The sequence below is a fragment of the Tachypleus tridentatus genome, chromosome 6 (assembly GCF_004210375.1).
Source record: "Tachypleus tridentatus isolate NWPU-2018 chromosome 6, ASM421037v1, whole genome shotgun sequence".
Classification (NCBI taxonomy): Eukaryota; Metazoa; Arthropoda; class Merostomata; order Xiphosura; family Limulidae; genus Tachypleus; species Tachypleus tridentatus.
The window spans coordinates 128,247,265-128,267,377 of NC_134830.1; the positions used below are offsets into that span (position 1 = coordinate 128,247,265).

Genomic DNA, 20,113 nt, shown 5'->3' on the forward strand with positions numbered 1-20,113 from the left:
GACTTGTTGGGGATAAATTTGAATAATAAACAAATGATCCAGTTCACACTTTTAAAAAAATAATACATTAAAAGGAGTCAGATGTACATACAAATGTTTGTTACACCATTGGTTATCACAGTTTCATCAAGTTTTACATAATTATCTTTTTTTTTTTTTCAAAGTCCAAACAGGCAAATTCAGTTACTTTAAAATTTGCTGTTTTATGCACTCTACAGCAAAACTTCCAATAACAGTCTAGATCTAAGTAAATTTTGTGTTGAAGGTTCAAAGTAGTGTTATATTTTATCTGATATGCAGATTTCAGCCTCACATGTGAATATTTAACTAATTCCCAACTCTGTTAGAAAGATGGATAAATTATGGATGGATTAGTTTTAGAACACTGTATTTTACATTAGTATAGATATTTCTTATTTTAAATTGAATATTTGAGTTTATAAAAAAATTTTGTTACCACACTTGTTACACAAAACTAAAGTTAGTGTATGACACAGACTTTTATTATATTAAAGCTTCAGAAAGACTATTTCAGATATAAGAATTAAATTTATTTTTATTTGTGTACATTTTTTAATTATAAAATACAGAAATTAAAAACTTTAGGTCAGATAATAAAAATAAATTAAGATCATGCACTTGGCATATTTGTGTAATTTAGTAAGCATGTGCTGATAATTGATTTTTTGTTTATACAAAGCTGTTTTGCATAAAACAAAGCTATCACAAAATCTGAGAAGATGCAAGTGCAACTGTAATGTATTAAAACTGAATAAAAAAATGTATTTTGGTTGTAAAAATAGTGTACAAGTTTCTCTTACACTGTACAGCAATTCTAGAAAAAGTAATGAAGATTCATTCTTAAGTGGTTCATTACACTGATCAAGAGGAATAAAGGGGCAATAGAAAGTTTTGGTACTTAGTCAATGTATGTGTATGTATTGATTTTAGGGTTAGAACAAATGCTAGCTTGAGGACAAGGTTAAAGTATTTACTTGGGCAAGAGAAAGTTACAGAACTTCTTGATTGGTGCACATATATAGATTCTATATATGTTAACATAAAACACTGGCCTGAGGAGGCCTGAAGTAAAGAGGGAGGAAAAGTGTGGTGCATGCCATGCATTTTACTTGATTTTATTAGAGCATGTTTCAAAATTCTTCAGTTATTTTAGTTTTCATATGTGATTGAGAAATTTATTTTTATCCTAATTGCATTTAGTCATTCTTATTTTGTTGAGATAACAGCTGGTTCTCTTGTGGAGAGAATGGATGTAAAGCTACATCTTGTGCATTGACATTTATGTTTGAATTTGAATAACCAGTCACATGAAAAACACTGATCACTCTTGATAAATTTAATGTTAGAGTTATCTAAATAACATAAGATTTGTTAGTCTGGTTATCTGGTATATTATCTCAACTGGTACAGTTTATAAAGAAAACTGTTCATGATAGAATAAAAATGGTTATCCAGTATTCTAAACACTGTTACTATGTTTTTTTTTTTGTATTAGATATTCCTTTTCAAAGTCAGAAAACTCAAAAGATTGCTTCATAAGAAATCTAGAAAGGATGAAATTCTGGTATGATCACAGAATATCTTATTGCAGAGTTTACTATGCTGATGTGTACATTTACCTTCTACTCTTTGTCTTAAAAATTCATTGTAATAGAAATTGTATTTTCCACAACTTTGAGGACTTACAACCAAGAGGGAAATTCAGTCACTGAAGGGAAACAGTTGTTTACAAGGGATGTTTTGTTTAGGAAGTATGCTTTGTTGGGCTTTTGCTGATGCTGCATAAGTCCATAAGTTTTATCTTGTTGCAGCTGATAATTCATGAAAGAGAGCCACTCATATCTCTTATCTATGGTGATTGTGTTCTATCACCCAAGGACTGACTTCATTGTGAGCAAAGTACAAATGACTTAGGGTCATCACAGAAGTGTGATGTCTGACAAGTGTGGCAGTCATTTAACAAATTTCATAAGTAACTTTGAATTACTGATTTTATGACAAAAGCTTTCACATAAACTTGAACAGGGCTAGACTAGGTTTTCTTTTTAAACTCTTACCAGTAGTTTAAACCTTACCAAAATGCCTCGATATTTTCACTTGGTTCCAATATTTTATATTTTACTGACAATAATTAATTCAAGAAGTTTTTCAATGCCAAACAACTCTGTGGCAATAGAAAAATTTTGATATTTTACTGTTTCATCATTTTAGTGTGTCATTTAATGCACAGTGTAATTCTTTGAAAACTAAGCTGATCAAACAACTTTGCATTAAGAAATATATTTATATGTGAAATTGTGTAGTCTCTTATAAAAGCCCAACCAAGTCATGTAAATATGGTCGTTATTATCATGCATGTAAACATCTTATTTCATTTACTAAGAAGTTCTCAACCCATAGCAATGATGTAATTTTATCTCATAAACCATTGTGTTTTTGTTTAGCACTGCATATTAATAGTTCAAGACTGATTTTATTAAGACTTCATCAAATCATGGAAACCAGTTTTCTTCCATCACTGTGAACATTCTATTAACTGATGATCAGTCTTTTCAAGAACGAATGATTACCAATAATATTTAAAGTTCACCCTATACAACTTTTTAAGTCCTTAACTTTAGTGCAATTCATTGAAAGATTCTAAACTTACAGCTGACAAATTAGTTCATCAGTTTACACTTTACAAAAATCTAATATCACAATGCAAAGAAATGTTTCTTGCTCTTACTTGCTTAGGTCTTTTTTGAAATAAAAATACACTGTACATTAGAAACACAAGGTTGACTAGTGCTTTTTTTTAATACACACACAGTATGACACTTAGTCATTTTAACAGTTACTTGACCTATTCTACATGAATATTGGTTTGCTCAAATAAACAAAATAATTTAAAACATTAAAATCTTAATGTGTCAGTGGAATATCTATTATAAAATAATATCAGGTCCTTACACTATTATTTGATGGAAAACTAAAAGCTCTTGCACACTTTTCATGACCAAAAACTAATGTTATGCTATGATCCACAAGGATCAGAAATCAATAGGCCTAAAGTTTTTGATGTTTTTTTTCTCCACATTTCTCTTAATTCATCTGTATTTGGCTTTTAAAGTCATTAAACTGGAAAATAAATATCTGGGTTACAGCATATAAAAAAATTAAGTGATGCAGCTGAACAATTCACATTTTTAGAAGTATTGCTTCATCACTGTCCAGTAATCTTTCAGTAGGTGAGTAAAAAAAAAATTATATTTTAATGACTTATGGGTAAATTATGATGTAGAGAATTTTGAAATCTTAAAAAACTAAATCATTAAGGAACTGTTGGAACATACATCTGCTACTGTCTAACACCCAAATACCAAGCACATTTCCAGTGCACACTGGATATCCCTTAAGCCAATGGAATAAAATCATTATAAAACAATATTGAAATACAAACGTATATTAGATCTAACAACGTTTAATGTAGATACTTTTCATCAGACTTAATATTACACTGAAAGAACTTTTAAAATTACAGAAAAGACTTTGAAATAGATAACTTAACAAGTTTCCCAATATCTCTAAAGCTACACATTTAACATCTAGAAAAGAAAAATTTATTTACTTATAAAATGGTATATCTACAATTGAACAGTAACTCAAAAATATTCAACAACCAAGGATCTTATTTTTTATGTTATTTGAATATGGGGGTATTAATAAAAACGCAATATGATAAATATAAGGTTTCATTAATTAATTTTAATAAAACTTATATTTTAACATGATACTTCAGCCTGTAAGTTTTTTTTTATTTTTTTACACTAAACCAAATCAATCAAATTATTATGATTTATTTTATTTATTAGGCAAATAAATACCTACACTTAACAATAATAAGAACCCATAATACTGGATATTTTACAAGTTGCCCAAATAGTATAGAAAATTTGAATTATATCAGTTTATTTTATAAAAATAACACATTTGATAATCACAACTTTACCTTACAAAGTTCTTAAGGCTAAATATCTAATTTTGACCAGCCAACCAACTACAAATGGGATTGACTATCACATTATAACAACCCTGCATCTGAAAGGATGAGTATATTCAACAATGGTTTTCACTCCCATCACTTTAGAACATACATCTCTGTTCTTTTGTTTTCTTTCTTCATTAAGAGTACATTTGGAATATTTTTCATGTTGCAAAAGATAATTTAAAAAGAAATTAATGTTGAACTGGTAGGTTGCATCTGCATTTTAGAAATTCATGCTACTATTTTTCTTTTGTATTTTAATAAAATTTCCTGTGTATATTATGCATTAACCTGACCACTGGTCATTTACCTGACATTTTTGAGAGAATTTAATGCATTTTGATAATAAAACTCAAGAATGGAATATATAAATAAATCAGTTAGATAGTAATATCACCCTTTGGCTCTGGAGACACAGGAATACTTATTTTACTAACAGTGATTGTTTGTTTGTTTTTTGAATTATGAGCAAGCTACACGAGGCTGTCTGTTTCTAATTTAACAGTGTAAGACAAGAGGGAAAGCAGCTAGTCATCACCACCAACTCTTGGGGTAATTCTTTTACCAATGAATAGTGGGACTGACCATTACATTATAATGCCCCCATGGCTGAAAGGGTGAGCATATATAGTAAGAAAAAGATTCAAACTCGTGACCTTCAGATTAAGTGTCGAGTGGCATGACCTGTCAACCTGGGCATGCCAGGCCAACAAGGCAGTGAGCCAATCCACAGTGGGCCACATTGTGTTAGGTCATATCTAATATATCTATAGCAACTTTGGTTTAAAAGTGTGAACTATAACAAAAATCCATGACCCAATAAAATATTAATTATTCAGGGTATTTCCAGGACTAGATTTTGTTAAAGCAGTTTTCCAGGATTTCAAGCACTTGTATTTTGTTATTTTTAGAAGTCTGAAAGTGCCAAGCAAATTGTAAAATAATAATAAAAGACTAATATGCTAATTTGTGAGGATATTTGTTATAATACACTTACTATGAAATGAAAAATATTTGAGAAAGGTTTTGAAAAATTAACTAGGGTGTTGTCGATTTTATCCTTGTAAATGTTAACTTATTAATATCACTAATATTTTGTAATGAAACAAACTTTGTAAATAAAATTAAATACACAGACAAGTTATTTACAGTAGAATTTATTAGTAATCCCAACAAATTTTGAATTCCAGAATCTGAGTTCGAAGATACAATGTTATATACTTTGTGTGTTCTTTGAAATATCTTTTCAGTATTAACATTAATTAGTTAATGAAACTAAAATAAACAGTCAGGATTTCCTTTATTATGGAAAAAAAAATTAAATGACATGTAAATCATGCATTTTTCTTTCTGAATGACTTAATTTCTTTACTTCTCAACTGAAGTAGTACAAATAATCAGAACATAAATCTGCCAATTCCCCAACTTCCAAAATTTAAGAATCAACTTCTTAACATAAATTTTATCTACGGCCCCCTTTCTTTTTCTTCTTCTGAGCAGGTTGAGGACGCTGTTGTCTGGGACCCTGTGGGCTAGTCATAGCTCCCCCTGCTGGTGAGGTTGTGACATTACCAGGGCGAGGAGATGCATTCAGTTTTGAAACATCACTTTATATTGAAAAGAAAAAAAACTGTTAAAATACAAAAATCATTAATTCAGTTAGTACTGTATAATAAAATTAAGATCCCAATTTGGTTTCACTTTAAGAGTAACACTGCATTCAAAACAGTTCCCAATCATTTAAATTTTACAAGCTCATACATCTGGAATTAAGATAAATGATAAACCTCATATGCTTTCTTGTTGGATTACAAACTGAATGTCTTCACCACAAATAATTACTTTCAGAAATTAACAATTTCAGAAGTTGAATAAAATGTCTTTAGGTTTTGCTGCAAAGTAACTGTTGGAAGTTAAAAAATAATAACTGTACAATCATTCCTTGACATTATTAAGCCCCTTGCCTATAAATGACCTTTAAAAACAGGTTTGAATAAAATTATGTTATATGCTTTAAGATACTTGCAATTCTTGCTTTTATACCAACTTACATCTCTCCTGCCCCTCCAACTGCCCCTTGAGTTCCTTTTCCTACAAAAAAAGAAAAAAAATATTATCCGACTAGTATTTTTTTTTTACAAACATTATGATATCAATTCTACATTCATAAAATGTTGATATTTTTTATAATCCAGAAGAATATATTTAATTAAACTGATTAAGTATATTTCTTCATTCATGATTTTAGTATTTTTTCATCTTATGAAAAAAAATGTAATAAAACAACAGGAGATTATTAATAGTTTGAACCACTTCATTTTTCATCATACATACCTTATAAAGACTGACACCAGAAAGAAGTTGAAGATATTTGGGTGTCAGATGAAGATGCAATAATGTACTCTTACTGGAAATATCTTATACTACTTCTGTGACGTTTCATCATACTATTACATTTATATATACCCCACTTTTACCTTACTTAAGAAAACAATGTACATGAATAATAACAAATTGTATGGCACTTTAAAAATGTTTGTTTTAATTAATTCATAAAAATCTAAAATTCTGAAGAAAAACATTCAATTAAACCTTAAGCAATGTTACTTTTAACTTTTTCCAGCAAAAACATCCAATATTTCTATACCACAACAGTTTTTCTTTTGTTAAATTTTGAGGACTGAAGAAAAAAACATTTAACTATTGAACAATCTTTTACAAAATCTTTTACAATGTTAATGCTTATTTGCTCACATTCTACAGCATAAATTAAACCAATCCACATGAACATGAAAAGCCATACATTTATTATATACTATACTATTGCTTAAGCTTTCTAAAAAGTTAGATTTCATAAATAAATATATCTTATCTACTCTTACTAACATAGTTCTTTCTTTCCAAGCTCTCAATGAAGAACTAGGAAGGGTAGTAATACTTTTCACATATATTTATGACAAAATTTTATTTACCATTTTAAACTATTCTTTCCTGTACAATGATATAATAGCTAGTGTTAATTTTTTGAAAAGTATAGTTTTCGATACAAAATTACTTTTTTTAAATATTTCTATAGGATAAACTACAGCTGCTATTACTACAGAAAGATAATTTTATCATAGGAGTTTTTAAATGAAAATTTCCATACCAATGCCACCACCTGCACCTCTCCTGTCTTTCCTTTTTTTGTAGGTAGATCTTTCCCTTCGAGGTAGCCACCTTTCTGGGTCAGGGTCAACATTGGAATCATAATTTTTTGGTAGCTTTCCTAAATGTTAGAGAAGTTGAAATGTTTTTTTGCAGATTTAAACAAAGTGTAACATCAAAACAATATTTTCAATTTAAAATAAGTGTGTAGGCCAATGTATTCAATGATAAGTTACATTCATAAAAAGATTAATAAACAAGAGAAAGAGATTGAGTGGTAAAGAATGACAAAACTTAATATTACATGTTCAAATATAAAAACATGCTGCTTTACATGTAAAGGCTGTGCAGCATTAATGATTGCAAACTGCATATGGCATAATACCAAAACTGATTACAATCTGATTAATAAAAACCTACAATAATACAGCATAGTCTTAGTGTAGAGTTCTTTAATAATATTCTGATTAATTCATATGTTTTCAGTTTAACAATATAACATGATAAAAGAACTCCATTAAAATAAATAACTATGGAATATGTGGTAAGCTACTTTTACATACTAATGGAAAAAAGAGAAATTTCTCTTATTGTATGCAATTCATTATGCCTGCAGAACATTATTGCCTATCCATGGGCTGAGATGAATGACTTACAACCCAAATAATCCCAAGTCACATATAAGATCAGCAGTGGCAATGTTAGGAGGAGTTCAGGGATAGTGTGTACATCCCTAAAATGTTCCCATTAAAAGCAACACTTCACAGAATACCTTATGACTGTTTTCAGGTACCAGGAAGCTGTAGAAAAGACAACTTCACAAACAAAACACCAAACAATCTCTGATTAGTTCTGTTTCTAATGTAGCCAATCAGAGTAAGAAATGAGAACATTAGAAAGCTATTCATTAGGAATGTACTAAAAAAACAGAGAGAATTATTCTGCAGTAAGAATAATCATAATTTAGAGTTTCTTGATTTATATTTCATGAATGTATTATAATTTCAAAATTGAATTAAAAAACAGTTGGCCTTCAGATCCAACTTTTGCCTTCACTGGCAAAATTGACTTTTTTATTTAAATACAGTTAATTCATTTACCTTTTTTATTTATATTATTCCATTTCTTCTATATTACAACTCAATAGCTACAATTACGTTGAACAAATACCTTTATTACCTATCTTTTATTTCAACTTATGCTAAATGTCTTGCTTCTGTTTTTCATACCATCATAAATTCATTCATCTTTCAAAATACAAGTTCCCGATACCTCCACAAGGACAAGTTTTTCCCACCAAACACTAATATTCAACAAAAGATGGGTAGTTGTAAAAATTCTATATGTACACATTAGATTAAGTACAATGTTTTGACTAGTAGTGCTGTTATTTTAAAGTACGAACACAGAAAAAATTAAATTGGAATATAATTATAATATGATACATATAATTAATAATGAGACAGACAGGGCATATGAGAATGTGTGTAATATTCAAAGTGAAAAATTTTATACTACATCATATTAATAAACATAATAAGCAATGTAGTATTTATACAAAAGTGTAAGAAGGTAATTAGTCTCATGGGTTAACTTAAAAAATTCAAAAAAGGTGAAGAGATGAGCCTGAATGTTTATTAATTTTAGGATTATGTTGTATTAACAAAACTTTTGCTATTTTTCTGTTGTTTATATTAGGTTCATCTTTTAGTACAGACATCACGTTCTGAAAATGTGTTTTATTGGATTATCTTTGGTAATTTACATATGAAAAGGGCTTATGTTCTTTTGCATGTTCACCTATGCACACATCAAAACAGTTGATAAATTGTTTTGCATTTAATTCCTGGTTGTGGAAGTTCATCATCATTTTTTATTATTATTTGATTTTGGTATTAATTGTTTATTGTAATTTTCTATATTTCTTTAACAACAGTGCTTAAGCTTTCAATGAAGGGTATTGTGTCAATGTTTATATACATTGTTTTTGTACATTATTATTTTCTGGTTTGTTAAGTTATTCAGGATTATAACTTATTCTCTTATGGAAGAGACTTCTCATTTGGTAAACCTTTCTAATATAAAACTTGTTAGGGTCTGTAAAATATTTGGTTTAGCAGGTAATTTCTTCATTAATGTTATCACTTGTGCAAATCATGTAGACTATATGAATTAGATCTTTTAGTGTGCTTAACTTTTGGTATATTGTGCAATTGGAAAGCCAATTACCATTGTTTTCACAAAGTAAACCTTTGCACTGAAACTGTAGGATGATTGTATGATGATCACATGTAGAAAGTTAACTGTATATTTTTTTGTTTTCTACAGTAATGTCTCTTTGTTTAAGTGACATTGAAACTGTTTGTTCTTTATTGTAAATGAAAATATTAAAACAGTCATTAATTTACTTTATATAGTATACTGGTTTATGTAAAGATGTAGTTAGTACTTGTTAGATGTTTCTCAGGAAAATAGTGCCATCATTCTAGATAGTTTTCTATACTTGGTCTATGTACTTAAATAAAGTTTCATATGTGATATTGGAAGCATATAGTAATGGAAAGCTGAAGAAGTTGAAATAACATTTCAATTCGTACATAAATTATTTTATTATGGTCTTGTGCAATAGTGTTTGTTATTACTGTTATAGCTTTGTGACTGGGTGTTTGTGAAAACAGGTTAATAATACTGGTTTATTAATTTTTTTTTAGTTTATCACTGAAGTGTAGAGTTCCAACTACCTAATGTAAACTGTAAAGAAACTGAATATTTCCCATTCTTTGTTGAGATCCATGCAGCAGTGTGTGTGATTGTTAAATGTATATATAACCCTAGTGTGTTTGTTATATTTAACATATGTTTCATTTAAAGGTTGATAAGATTTTAGTGTATATTATTGTTTTCCAACATTAAATTACTTTTTAATTTTGCTTCTCAATCATGTTTTACTTAAAAGTATTAGATTTAATGTAGTTTGTTACCACTAAGCATAGTAATGAGGGATGGACTGAGTAAAAAAAAAAAGGCTGTCCCACTCAGTATTACTCTATAGTGCTTACAAAGTACTGCTCCAGTTGAGTTATAGTCTTAACTGAGCACCCAATTTCCATTATCAACTTTTCCACAGTTTGTGAGACCCCCAATATCATTAAAAGAGTTGCAAAAGCAGAAACTAGTTTAAAAAATAAAATATTAATATTTCTTTTTTCTTTTCCTATACTTGCAAAAAATATGTGAAGTTTTTGAAATAATTTTAATATGACTTCATTACCCTCTTGAAGTAAGCTTTCTTACAGAAATCATGTGTTTCTTTAAAAAGTTTAAGTACAGAGTGAAACAGGAATTACCAACCAATAACACTTCAACATTAGATGAATTGTAACATGTAGAATCCTCAATGCTTTGTATACTACACAATCAGTTCCTATAGAGAGCCAACCCTTATATTATATATGAAGCAGCAAAGGAGTAAAAACTCATGATATATTGCATTAACTGTTATTAAACACATTCATAGAATACACTAACTCTCATTCAGCAGGAAAAAAAAGGTCACAAAAAAGTAACAATGCAAAGATGATACTGCTTAAAATAACACGCTATACATTTTTCATGTGTTCTTTCTTTCTTCCAGGTTCCTCAACATTAAGTCCCAAAATGTCAAGTTCATAATCAGTGAAGATTAATTATCTATTGTCACCAAGAATATGGCATAATATAAATATCTGAGGTCATTCTACAAGTGCAATGAAGAAACTGACAAAACTGATATGATATTAACAATACAGACACCACTGAATTTATAAAAATAAAACAAGTATTCATTTATCAATATATTAAATGAATTTGTTTTAAAAAAGAGGAAAACAAGTGATAAAACATACATTTGCATAAATTAAGCATGATGCAGGGACAGAAATACCACAAAGTACAGAAGCAAAGTATAGAAGAATATACAAAAAACATACAAAAATTATTGCATAAGTAGCAAAATCTTTCCAGTAATACCTCTTATCTACAATTAAGTGCCAAATTCTTCTCTGTTGCATGAATTCTGGTTTGAATAAAAGCATTTAAACTGGACAGCACTATACATTCTTATAGTGGCTAATAATCATAAGCTCTTAAGGTTAACTCATTACTTACCACTGATATAGGGATTTATATATGGTTCTTATGTATTCATCCCAACCTTTTCTCTGTAGTTTTTGGCATTACCATCCCTATATCATAGTTACATTTTGCAAAACTGTATTACTTTTAACATTATTTTGTATGCTACTTCTGTGAAGGTTCATTATCTATGTGTTCAGTTTTAGTTTACTGCATGCCATTCTTTTATACTGCTTATTTTTATTAATTGGGACTCAGTCAAATGCTGTGTTCAATTTCATTGATGTTTTTACACTACTGGTAAGCATATTTTTGTTTTTTAATTTAGTTGTTTAATGATTTATAACTAAGCCTTCTAATTCACTAATAAAAAATTTCTTCTGTGCATTCCATTAACTACACTTTATAAGAACAATTTCTATATGCTAATACACTGGCATTTCACAGCAGATATGTGCTGTGGTGACATATTAACACCTGTATATTCGGTTCACAGCAAATTACCCCCACAGAACAATGCAACACATGTACAGTCTTCAGTGTTTTCATGAAAGTAGAAACACCCACATAACAAAGCACAAAAGACAGCATCAAGATCCAATACCATTCCCAAGCCAATCTGAAGCAACAATGTCATCTTTATAGTGAACTTGTGTGTATTATTATGAAAGCAACTTTTAAAACCCATGAAGCCACTGCAATGAGGCTGAGAATATTTCCTAGTAATGCAAAGAAGTTAAGAACTGCAATTTTAAATTGGCAATGGCTGACCCATAACTCATAAGCAAGTCCATGAGAAAGAATAAGATTTGCAGCAAGTGACCATTAACAAGTGCAGCTCCAATGGAGTTTTTGTTTTTTTAAAATATAGTCTAGGAAACTGGCACTCTCAGTGAAGAGTCTCTGGATAGTTCTATGAAATGTATGTTCTAAAGTTCTGTCACAAAAGTTAGTTAAAATGAAAATTGTGAAAGCATGTTCTTTCAAAGTATGATCAACAATGGATGCTATAGTTCCAACACAAAGTCTATAATACTATTCTTAAGTTTTTTTCTTCAATATCATATTCATGAAACTGTAGAGCTTTTTATTTCTCTTATTGTTAACACTAATCAAGAGTCATCTTAACCACCAAATGGAATTTTTGTATATTGGTAGCCAATGTTATTTTGTGACGTTGTTACCTGCATAATTATCACAGCAGGAGGCAACCTAATTCCAGGAATAATTCGGCTTTGGTACGCTATATAGCAATCACTGTTTGTGTGGACTCAACCATGGAAAACTGAAAAACTTAGAACTGTTTTTGAAGTGTTTTAAGTTGATTGTGTGTATGTATTTTTTATTATAGTTGCACATTAATTTTTAAGTTCATGTTACATTTAGTTCTGTATTAAGTTTCTTCTGTTTAACCCCACATAGATATTGTCATTTTTTATTTAGTTACATTTACTGAATTTTGAGATGTTTTAGTTCAATTTATTTTTACTTATTTGTAGTAAATAAACTTTTATTTATTCCTGAACAACCACACTTGTGTATTCATTCTTGTGGTAGTCTATCACATTTTAGTCCTTCTGAAACCAAATTCTCAAATATTTAGTTATTTTGGTTCTCAAATTACCTATGCACTTCACAATTAGAGAAAACTTTTCAAACAAGTCTAGTATCTTAAAAAAGTCAGAAAATATAAAATGTTTACAGATTTGCTTTTGTGCTTATGATTTACAAGGTACTAGTACATTATTAAACATGTACTAACTAGAGCCTTTAGTTATGTACATATATCACACCTTGATGTTTCACTAGTTTGAATATATTTTATGTTGCACGAAATGAAAAAAGTGTAGTTTGTTTCACAAAATTTCATTTTTTTCAAGCATTGTTAGTTTTTCAAAAGTATTCTTTCTTTCATTAAATATGTTCTGAAAAGATGTTTTGGGACACGAGAATCACCAAAGAAATTACCTTTTTTCTTTTTCTTGTGACGTTTCTTGATAATTGTGTCATTATCCTGAGCTGATGGAGATAGCTCTGTCTTTCCTCCTTTCTTGACATACTTAGCACCCATACTCCAACTAGCTGTCTCCAGGAAGTTCACATCAATAGCTTCATTCATATCACCAACAGGAGGTAAGTCTCTACTTATCCTAATTATTTGGTCAAAGTTTACAACTGCACTAACTACACTAACAGTTATATTTTTCTGTAATTACAATTATCCTGTTCTGTAAATGTTTCACATTGTTTATCTAGGCCTCTAAACTGTCAAAAAGACAAGATTATTAAATTTATTTCGGAAACCTGCATAAAAGCTATATTTTAAGTGGTCTGATACATAATTTAAGAAATGTTTAGAGTTTAGTTATTGTTACCAAATTGATTATCAAAGGTAATTATAAATTTTTTTCTTTGTTTTAATAAATATTTGACAAAGGATACTCTCTAGCTTTACTGGGATTGAATTGTGAATAGGCTGAAATCAGCTGAGCTAGAGTTCTTGGATCCCTGGGGTTGGACCTAAAAGTCAATGTTTTTTAAGAACAAAATCAAATGTTATTTCACAAAGCTTGTCAAAAATCTATTACAAATCATATTTTCAAAACCAAATGAATAATTGTGGGAAAGATACTATTAACACCTATGAAGTATTAATTTAAAATAACTTAAGTCATTTTGTGAATAAGACTTTATTTAGAAACCATACACTTATACTTACTGTCTTAAATCTTCTAACAGCTCAGCAGCCTTTTGCATTTCATTATTTCGTAAATAAAACTTGGAACCTTCTTGTAATAAGACACCCAAGTTGGAAGTTTTAGACTAGAAAAATAAAGAAATAACATTAACATATAAATAAAACATTGAATAATGAAATTACAGAATGGTTTTGTTATGTGTATAATGCATATTAAATGTGTAAAATATTTTTTTTCCTTTTTTTTTCTTTTCTATATTTATCCTACCTAGTATGTGAAGATTATTTGTATTTTAAAATTACCAAAGAAAAATTAAAGATAACTCTTGCCGTATAGGATCTTCTTACACCTTGACCAGGGTCATTTTTAACAAATTCCACTAAAAAATGTTAAATTTAAAAATCTTATCACTTCAATCAGAGAAATGTATAGAATTGCTCCAGAAAAGAGAGAGAAAAAAAAAAAAACTCATCTGTTCAAGAGATCAAAAGTCATATACAGAGGTTAATATTCAACTGACAGCTGACCCAGTAATTTTAAATTGACATTTTGCTGAAAAACTATTTACTCTATAGACATGTATTATAACTCATTTCATTCAATATCTTTAAAAATAAATTTACAAAATGATTTTCAAAACAAATATGCAAATTATATCCCCTTTACAATATTTCTCACTTTTTACCTTGAGGTAAATCCCCTCACAAAATTCAAAATATGTTCATGAAAAGAGAAATGTCTTAACATGGTGTAACAAAAAATTAACTAATCCCTTCCTTTTAAAAAAATACTATGATAATACAACCTATAGATAAGTGGAACAAATGTTTTATTTGAATCAGATATATACAAGGCAAAAATAAGCACCTTTCAAGGAAAGACAGCCTTCCCTCTCTTTTCAATAAAAGAATATTCACAAGACACATGAAAATGTAAGATCTTAAATATCTAATATCCAGTCTCAGATTTTAGAACCGAGTATGTTTAAGCCCAAGTTTCCAAACTTTTTAAATGGCAACACTCTAATCTAGTTATGTTGACTTGCATGAAACCCCTGCTACCACATTCACTATTTTATTCATATACTTTTTCTTTTTATGTTCTTAATTACTCTTAATTTAGTGAAGCTCTCACAACACTCTTAACACTTGCAATGAAATACATTTTGGAAGCGATTAGTTCAGGCCCATTACTAGTGTAAATACATTTCTTTCATCACTAGAGGGAAGTCTTGTAAGAAAACAGTATGTGAAGTAATACAAAAATATGAGTTCATTTATCATTGAATTCCATCTTACTTTATGGGATGAAATTAATAACATTAGTTTCTTTCATTTTCAGACCACTGACTAAATCACAAAAGGCTGCAAAGACACAAGCTGAAAACAACAAATTCCAAATGAAAACTCATGATGTAGAGCAGAAAAATCAGACTTTAAAGTGATGAAACAGCAGGATGAAAAATCTCATTAATAAACTTGCCTATGCAGAGAAGCTACAAATTTCAATTCTCACTTTATTCGTATTTTTCAAACAATAGAAATTTAATAACCTTAAACTACTTCAGAATGTTTAGATAAATAGTGTAAAAAACAGGACTACCAAATAAAAGAAACTGATCTGTGATTTTAAGAAAATGATGAATACAGTCATCTGACATCTGTAATAAAAAGATTTCAAAAGCATTTAAAATGCTGAACAGGAAAGAATGCTCATATGCATAAGTAACTCAACCTGAGAGAACTGTCTGCTAATTATACAGATGGAACCCTTGCATCAAGATGTCTCTGGAGCATTATTGCAAATCTTATAGATACAACTTGCATGAGCATGTATTATCACCAAAACCTACAAATGATTTATTATCTCTTCTCTTATGCTAAAATGCTTAATTTCATGCAAAACTTTAAATCACAAAACTAAATGAGATCTGGAGTTTGAGAAAGGAATGATGTGCAGAAATTACTAATCTCTCCAAGATGAGGTTTTATAAATAAATCAAACTTCTGTCTGTTACTGTCTGTTACAATTTTTTGCCACCAAAATTGTGAAACTAATGAACTCGGTCCTATTATCTGAGAGATAGTTAGACTGCTTACAAAATCATCATCCAAGGTGATTTTTCACAGAACTTTTCATTCACAATATATAACAAGGTCCAAGACTTATGTTTGGTAAAACTGATAAGTTAAATGACATCCTTTCAATGTTTATTAGCACTCTGAAAATGGAAGTATTGAGCATCTAAATTTTTCTACCATTAGTTAATCTCTTGAAACTTAAAGAGCAAAAGTTTTATAAAATCTGGTTTCTCTCTATAATGAAGTAAAAACTGCACCATATAAGAAAACCTTATTTTATGAAGAACAATACAAAATTTGATCACATATTTGTCAGCAAAAAAAAATGGGGCTGTCAGTAGATGTTCTTTTATTTCACACAGTTAGAAATTTATAAGAGTACCATAAGAATAGACAAGAAAGCTATAAAAATAACTTCACAGCATCCCATTCACAAGAATATTTTATGAAAGGCTTTAATTCTACAAAATAGCTTTTCTTACTAAAACCATCTTTGAATATAAAATCAGCTGCTGAAACCTAATGAAATGGTTAAAGTCATAACTAATTAAATACAACTTTCCATTATCATTCCAACATAGCTACTGTAAAATCACTGGGCAGAATTGAAAATATAGTTGTGCACATATGAAAAATCTAAAAGAAATATGAAGTTGATGTGTAAACTTGAAAGCAAACTTTGTAGATATTTTGGAGAATCACCAGCATTCAAACAACAGTAAATGAAACAACTTAACATAATTACAATAACAACACTTTTTACAAGCAATAATAATAACTTCACCAAAATATGATGAAATCTAAAACTAACTGAAGAAAATATTTATTGATTAGTTTTCATAATGAACAATATTTCAGGAAAATATGTAAAATAATTCAGCTTTTTAGCAAAACCATCTGTAGTGAAAACATTTTAAAGATATATTTTGCTCTTATATTCAGAACAGACGTCCTTATAAATTGCACATTAAAAAATAATAAGTCATCATAGAAAATAAAGTAATAAACTGGATGGCATACATAAAGTGTAGAATATATAAGACAAACTTAATTGCTTATCACTTTAATTCTTGTGTTTTATTAGCTAACATGAAACTGTTAATGAAAAATTTCCCATAAATACTTTAGTGACAATTACATCCACAAATACATATCAATAGTCATTGAGTTCCATCAGAAAAATCAGGAGGATCTGCCTTGAATGTAAAAAAAGATTTAGGCTTGTAAAAACTGATCTTCTTTCTGTAAGAAATATATATTGCATTCCTTCAAAAATACCATTATATATATCAAAATGGTTATATGCTGAATAATCATATAAACATTATCTGCAAACAGCATTATAGCTAATGGTGAATTACACAATGTGAGTTCCATCAATGAAAAGATCCGAGTTAATGGAATATACCCTGAAAAATACCAAAACATTTTTTCAACAGTGTTTTCTTTGTTACTCTTTTAATTCCTTCTACTTCCTAGGATAAGATAATTCTTTCAGACACTGTAACCATATTTGGTGGATTTCTTCCTCGAAATAAATTCAGCATTCAGTAGAAGGTCTGGATATACTACACCATTTTTCTCTAGTATATTAAGCTTTAGTTCTTCAAACCTACATTTTAATAAAAGTCCAAATTCAATGAGTTCCTTGTCAATCTTGCCAGACTGGTTAACTTATTTCTGGAGGGAAAAAAAATCTACTAAAATGCTATGGGTATCATAAGAGTACTTCATTAAAAACTGCTTCTTGGTTGTATGTTTCCTAAGCATGAAAGAATAGTTTAAACAATCAAAATTTATCATCAAAGCCAAAAGACTCTTCTATGGATGGTTTCTTTAATTTACATTTCTGTATGTGCAGCACTAAAATTCACACTATGCACTATCAACAGAGAGTACAATATTATGCAACCATGCAAGAAATGTGTGTAGAAGTAACAAACTACTGCAAACTACAAAACCTTTTCAAACATTAAATCATGCAATATAAAATAAGCAGTCAGTTTCCTTTTAAACTCTCTTAATATTGCAGCTGATAAAACCCTGAAGATACAAACATTATCTGGTCCACTTGTCTTATCTTCCTTCAATTTTCTAATCATAAATCTTACCAGCTATGTTAATTCTAACATCACTGAAGAATATCAGATGATCTTTCAGCAAAGGTGATCTACTTCCCAAATCCATTCCATATCATCTCTGGTAAAAACTGATGCATAAAAGAACATTTATATGCTCAAACATATCATAATCATTAATAAAAATCCAACCATCATCATTTTTTAAAAGTCCCATATTCAATTCTAACATTCTGTTACTCCATAGTAAAATATTTCTTGTTGGTGATAAAATATTGTCATATGCCTCTTAACATCCTATTTAAGTTCTCTCATACTTCTTTAGACCTCTGTATCTTTCATTCTAACATACTGTTTGAATTTTCTAAATTAGTAATGAAATTCTTTAAATTACCATCTGATTTCCTTTGTAAGTCATTTGGATATATTTAAAGGTTCATATTAGAAAATTAGATAACCTAGATGAGCTAAATGGTGTCCTCTGTTTCACTGGAAATGAAAAAAAAAACAAAACAAAAACACTATAGATATATTTGTTTCAAGTTATAACAGACAACTTCAAAATAATTTTAATATTGTGATAGATTGTATCATTTCACAGTACATTCTCAAAAAACACAAAAACAATAACAGCTTGGACAATGTTAATTTATTAATAATATTTCCTGATATTTTGGATTTTTGTACACTCAGTTATTCATAAAATCACTATAAAAATAATATCAATATATTTTTTTCAGATTTCATTTTTAGAAACCAGCAGAAGTAATTCTCTTTCTTGAATGTGCATCAGAACTTAGAGTTTCCAGTTGGAACAAGATATTTGGTTGTTTTGAAGTGTTTTATCATATCAGAAATTATTGTTCTAAAGGTCAACTATACTATGAATTATCAAGTTGGTTTCACTGCACAATGCCAAGCTCAAACAATTTGATTCAACACAACAACAAAAAAGATAAAGTTTTAGTTCAAAAGTCTATTTTATGTTTCAGTTTCAATTGTACCAAATCAGTGTTCTGCATTTTATAAAATGTGTTTTCTGATATTACTTATTTTAACATACTTCCAAAAATTCATACGTTTAAGTTAAAAGTTAACAATTGTTTTCCTTTTTCATAAAACTTGTATCTTATTTTTGGATGTTTCTTGAGAGTGTTTAATACAAATTATTGTACTGGAATTTCCATGTAGTATTGCTTGAAAAACAGAGTTCATTACTGCTCTCCATGCAATAAAAACAAAACACTTTTCAGTTGTTTTACATTATGAACAGGGTATATATAAACATACCTGATGGAATAAGAAAAATTTCTGTTGTCATTCAACAAGTTTACTTTAATCTTGGCTCAGATATAAGAATTTTGCCAATACTTAACACATTAAAGTGCGGAAAGAGAATACATGCCCTTCAATTTATGCTAGTAAGTTACACTAGAATTTACAGTGAGTTTGGGAGATTACTTCATTTATTCATGATCTGGTTAGAAAAAAGAATAGTAAACCTCTAAGAGGTGAAGAATACAATTTTTTCAGTCAGTCTATTTTGAGTTTATCAAAAATAATTATAGTAAGTGATATATTATTTAACTCTATTTATGATGTTTGTACTTTTTTTTACTTCACATGATATGTAGACATGCTGAAGGAGTTTGTCTGTAAGAAAAAACAGTATGGTAAGTAAAATTGCTAATGTTTTCAACATGTATGTGCCATTAAAGACTCTTACTTTGTATGTGTAATAAAAAAAGCAATTAATGGTGTTGCTTTGGGGTCATGGCTTACACCTAACTTAAAAATTGTTTATTTAACATTAACTAAAACTTTTAAACAATAAAGAACTTTAATATAGCATGGACAGATTATTTTTACACAAACAACTTGTGTTCACATTTTGTAATCATTTAAATAGTTATCACACATTTTAAACTTGTTGTACAATAACAAAAA

General features: G+C 28.9%; 1 protein-coding gene across 1 annotated transcript in view; it reads right to left on the reverse strand.

Annotated features, from left to right (window-relative positions):
* Positions 1–5,196: 5,196 nt before the first annotated feature.
* LOC143253631 (signal recognition particle subunit SRP72-like) overlaps positions 5,197–20,113 on the reverse strand; it is a 93,075-nt gene continuing 78,158 nt past the window's right edge. The window contains 6 exon segments of the mRNA XM_076507788.1: positions 5,197–5,655; positions 6,100–6,139; positions 7,197–7,316; positions 13,277–13,458; positions 13,751–13,828; positions 14,028–14,131. Coding sequence (XP_076363903.1) covers positions 5,511–5,655; positions 6,100–6,139; positions 7,197–7,316; positions 13,277–13,458; positions 13,751–13,828; positions 14,028–14,131 — 669 coding nt within the window. The 3' untranslated portion in view covers positions 5,197–5,510.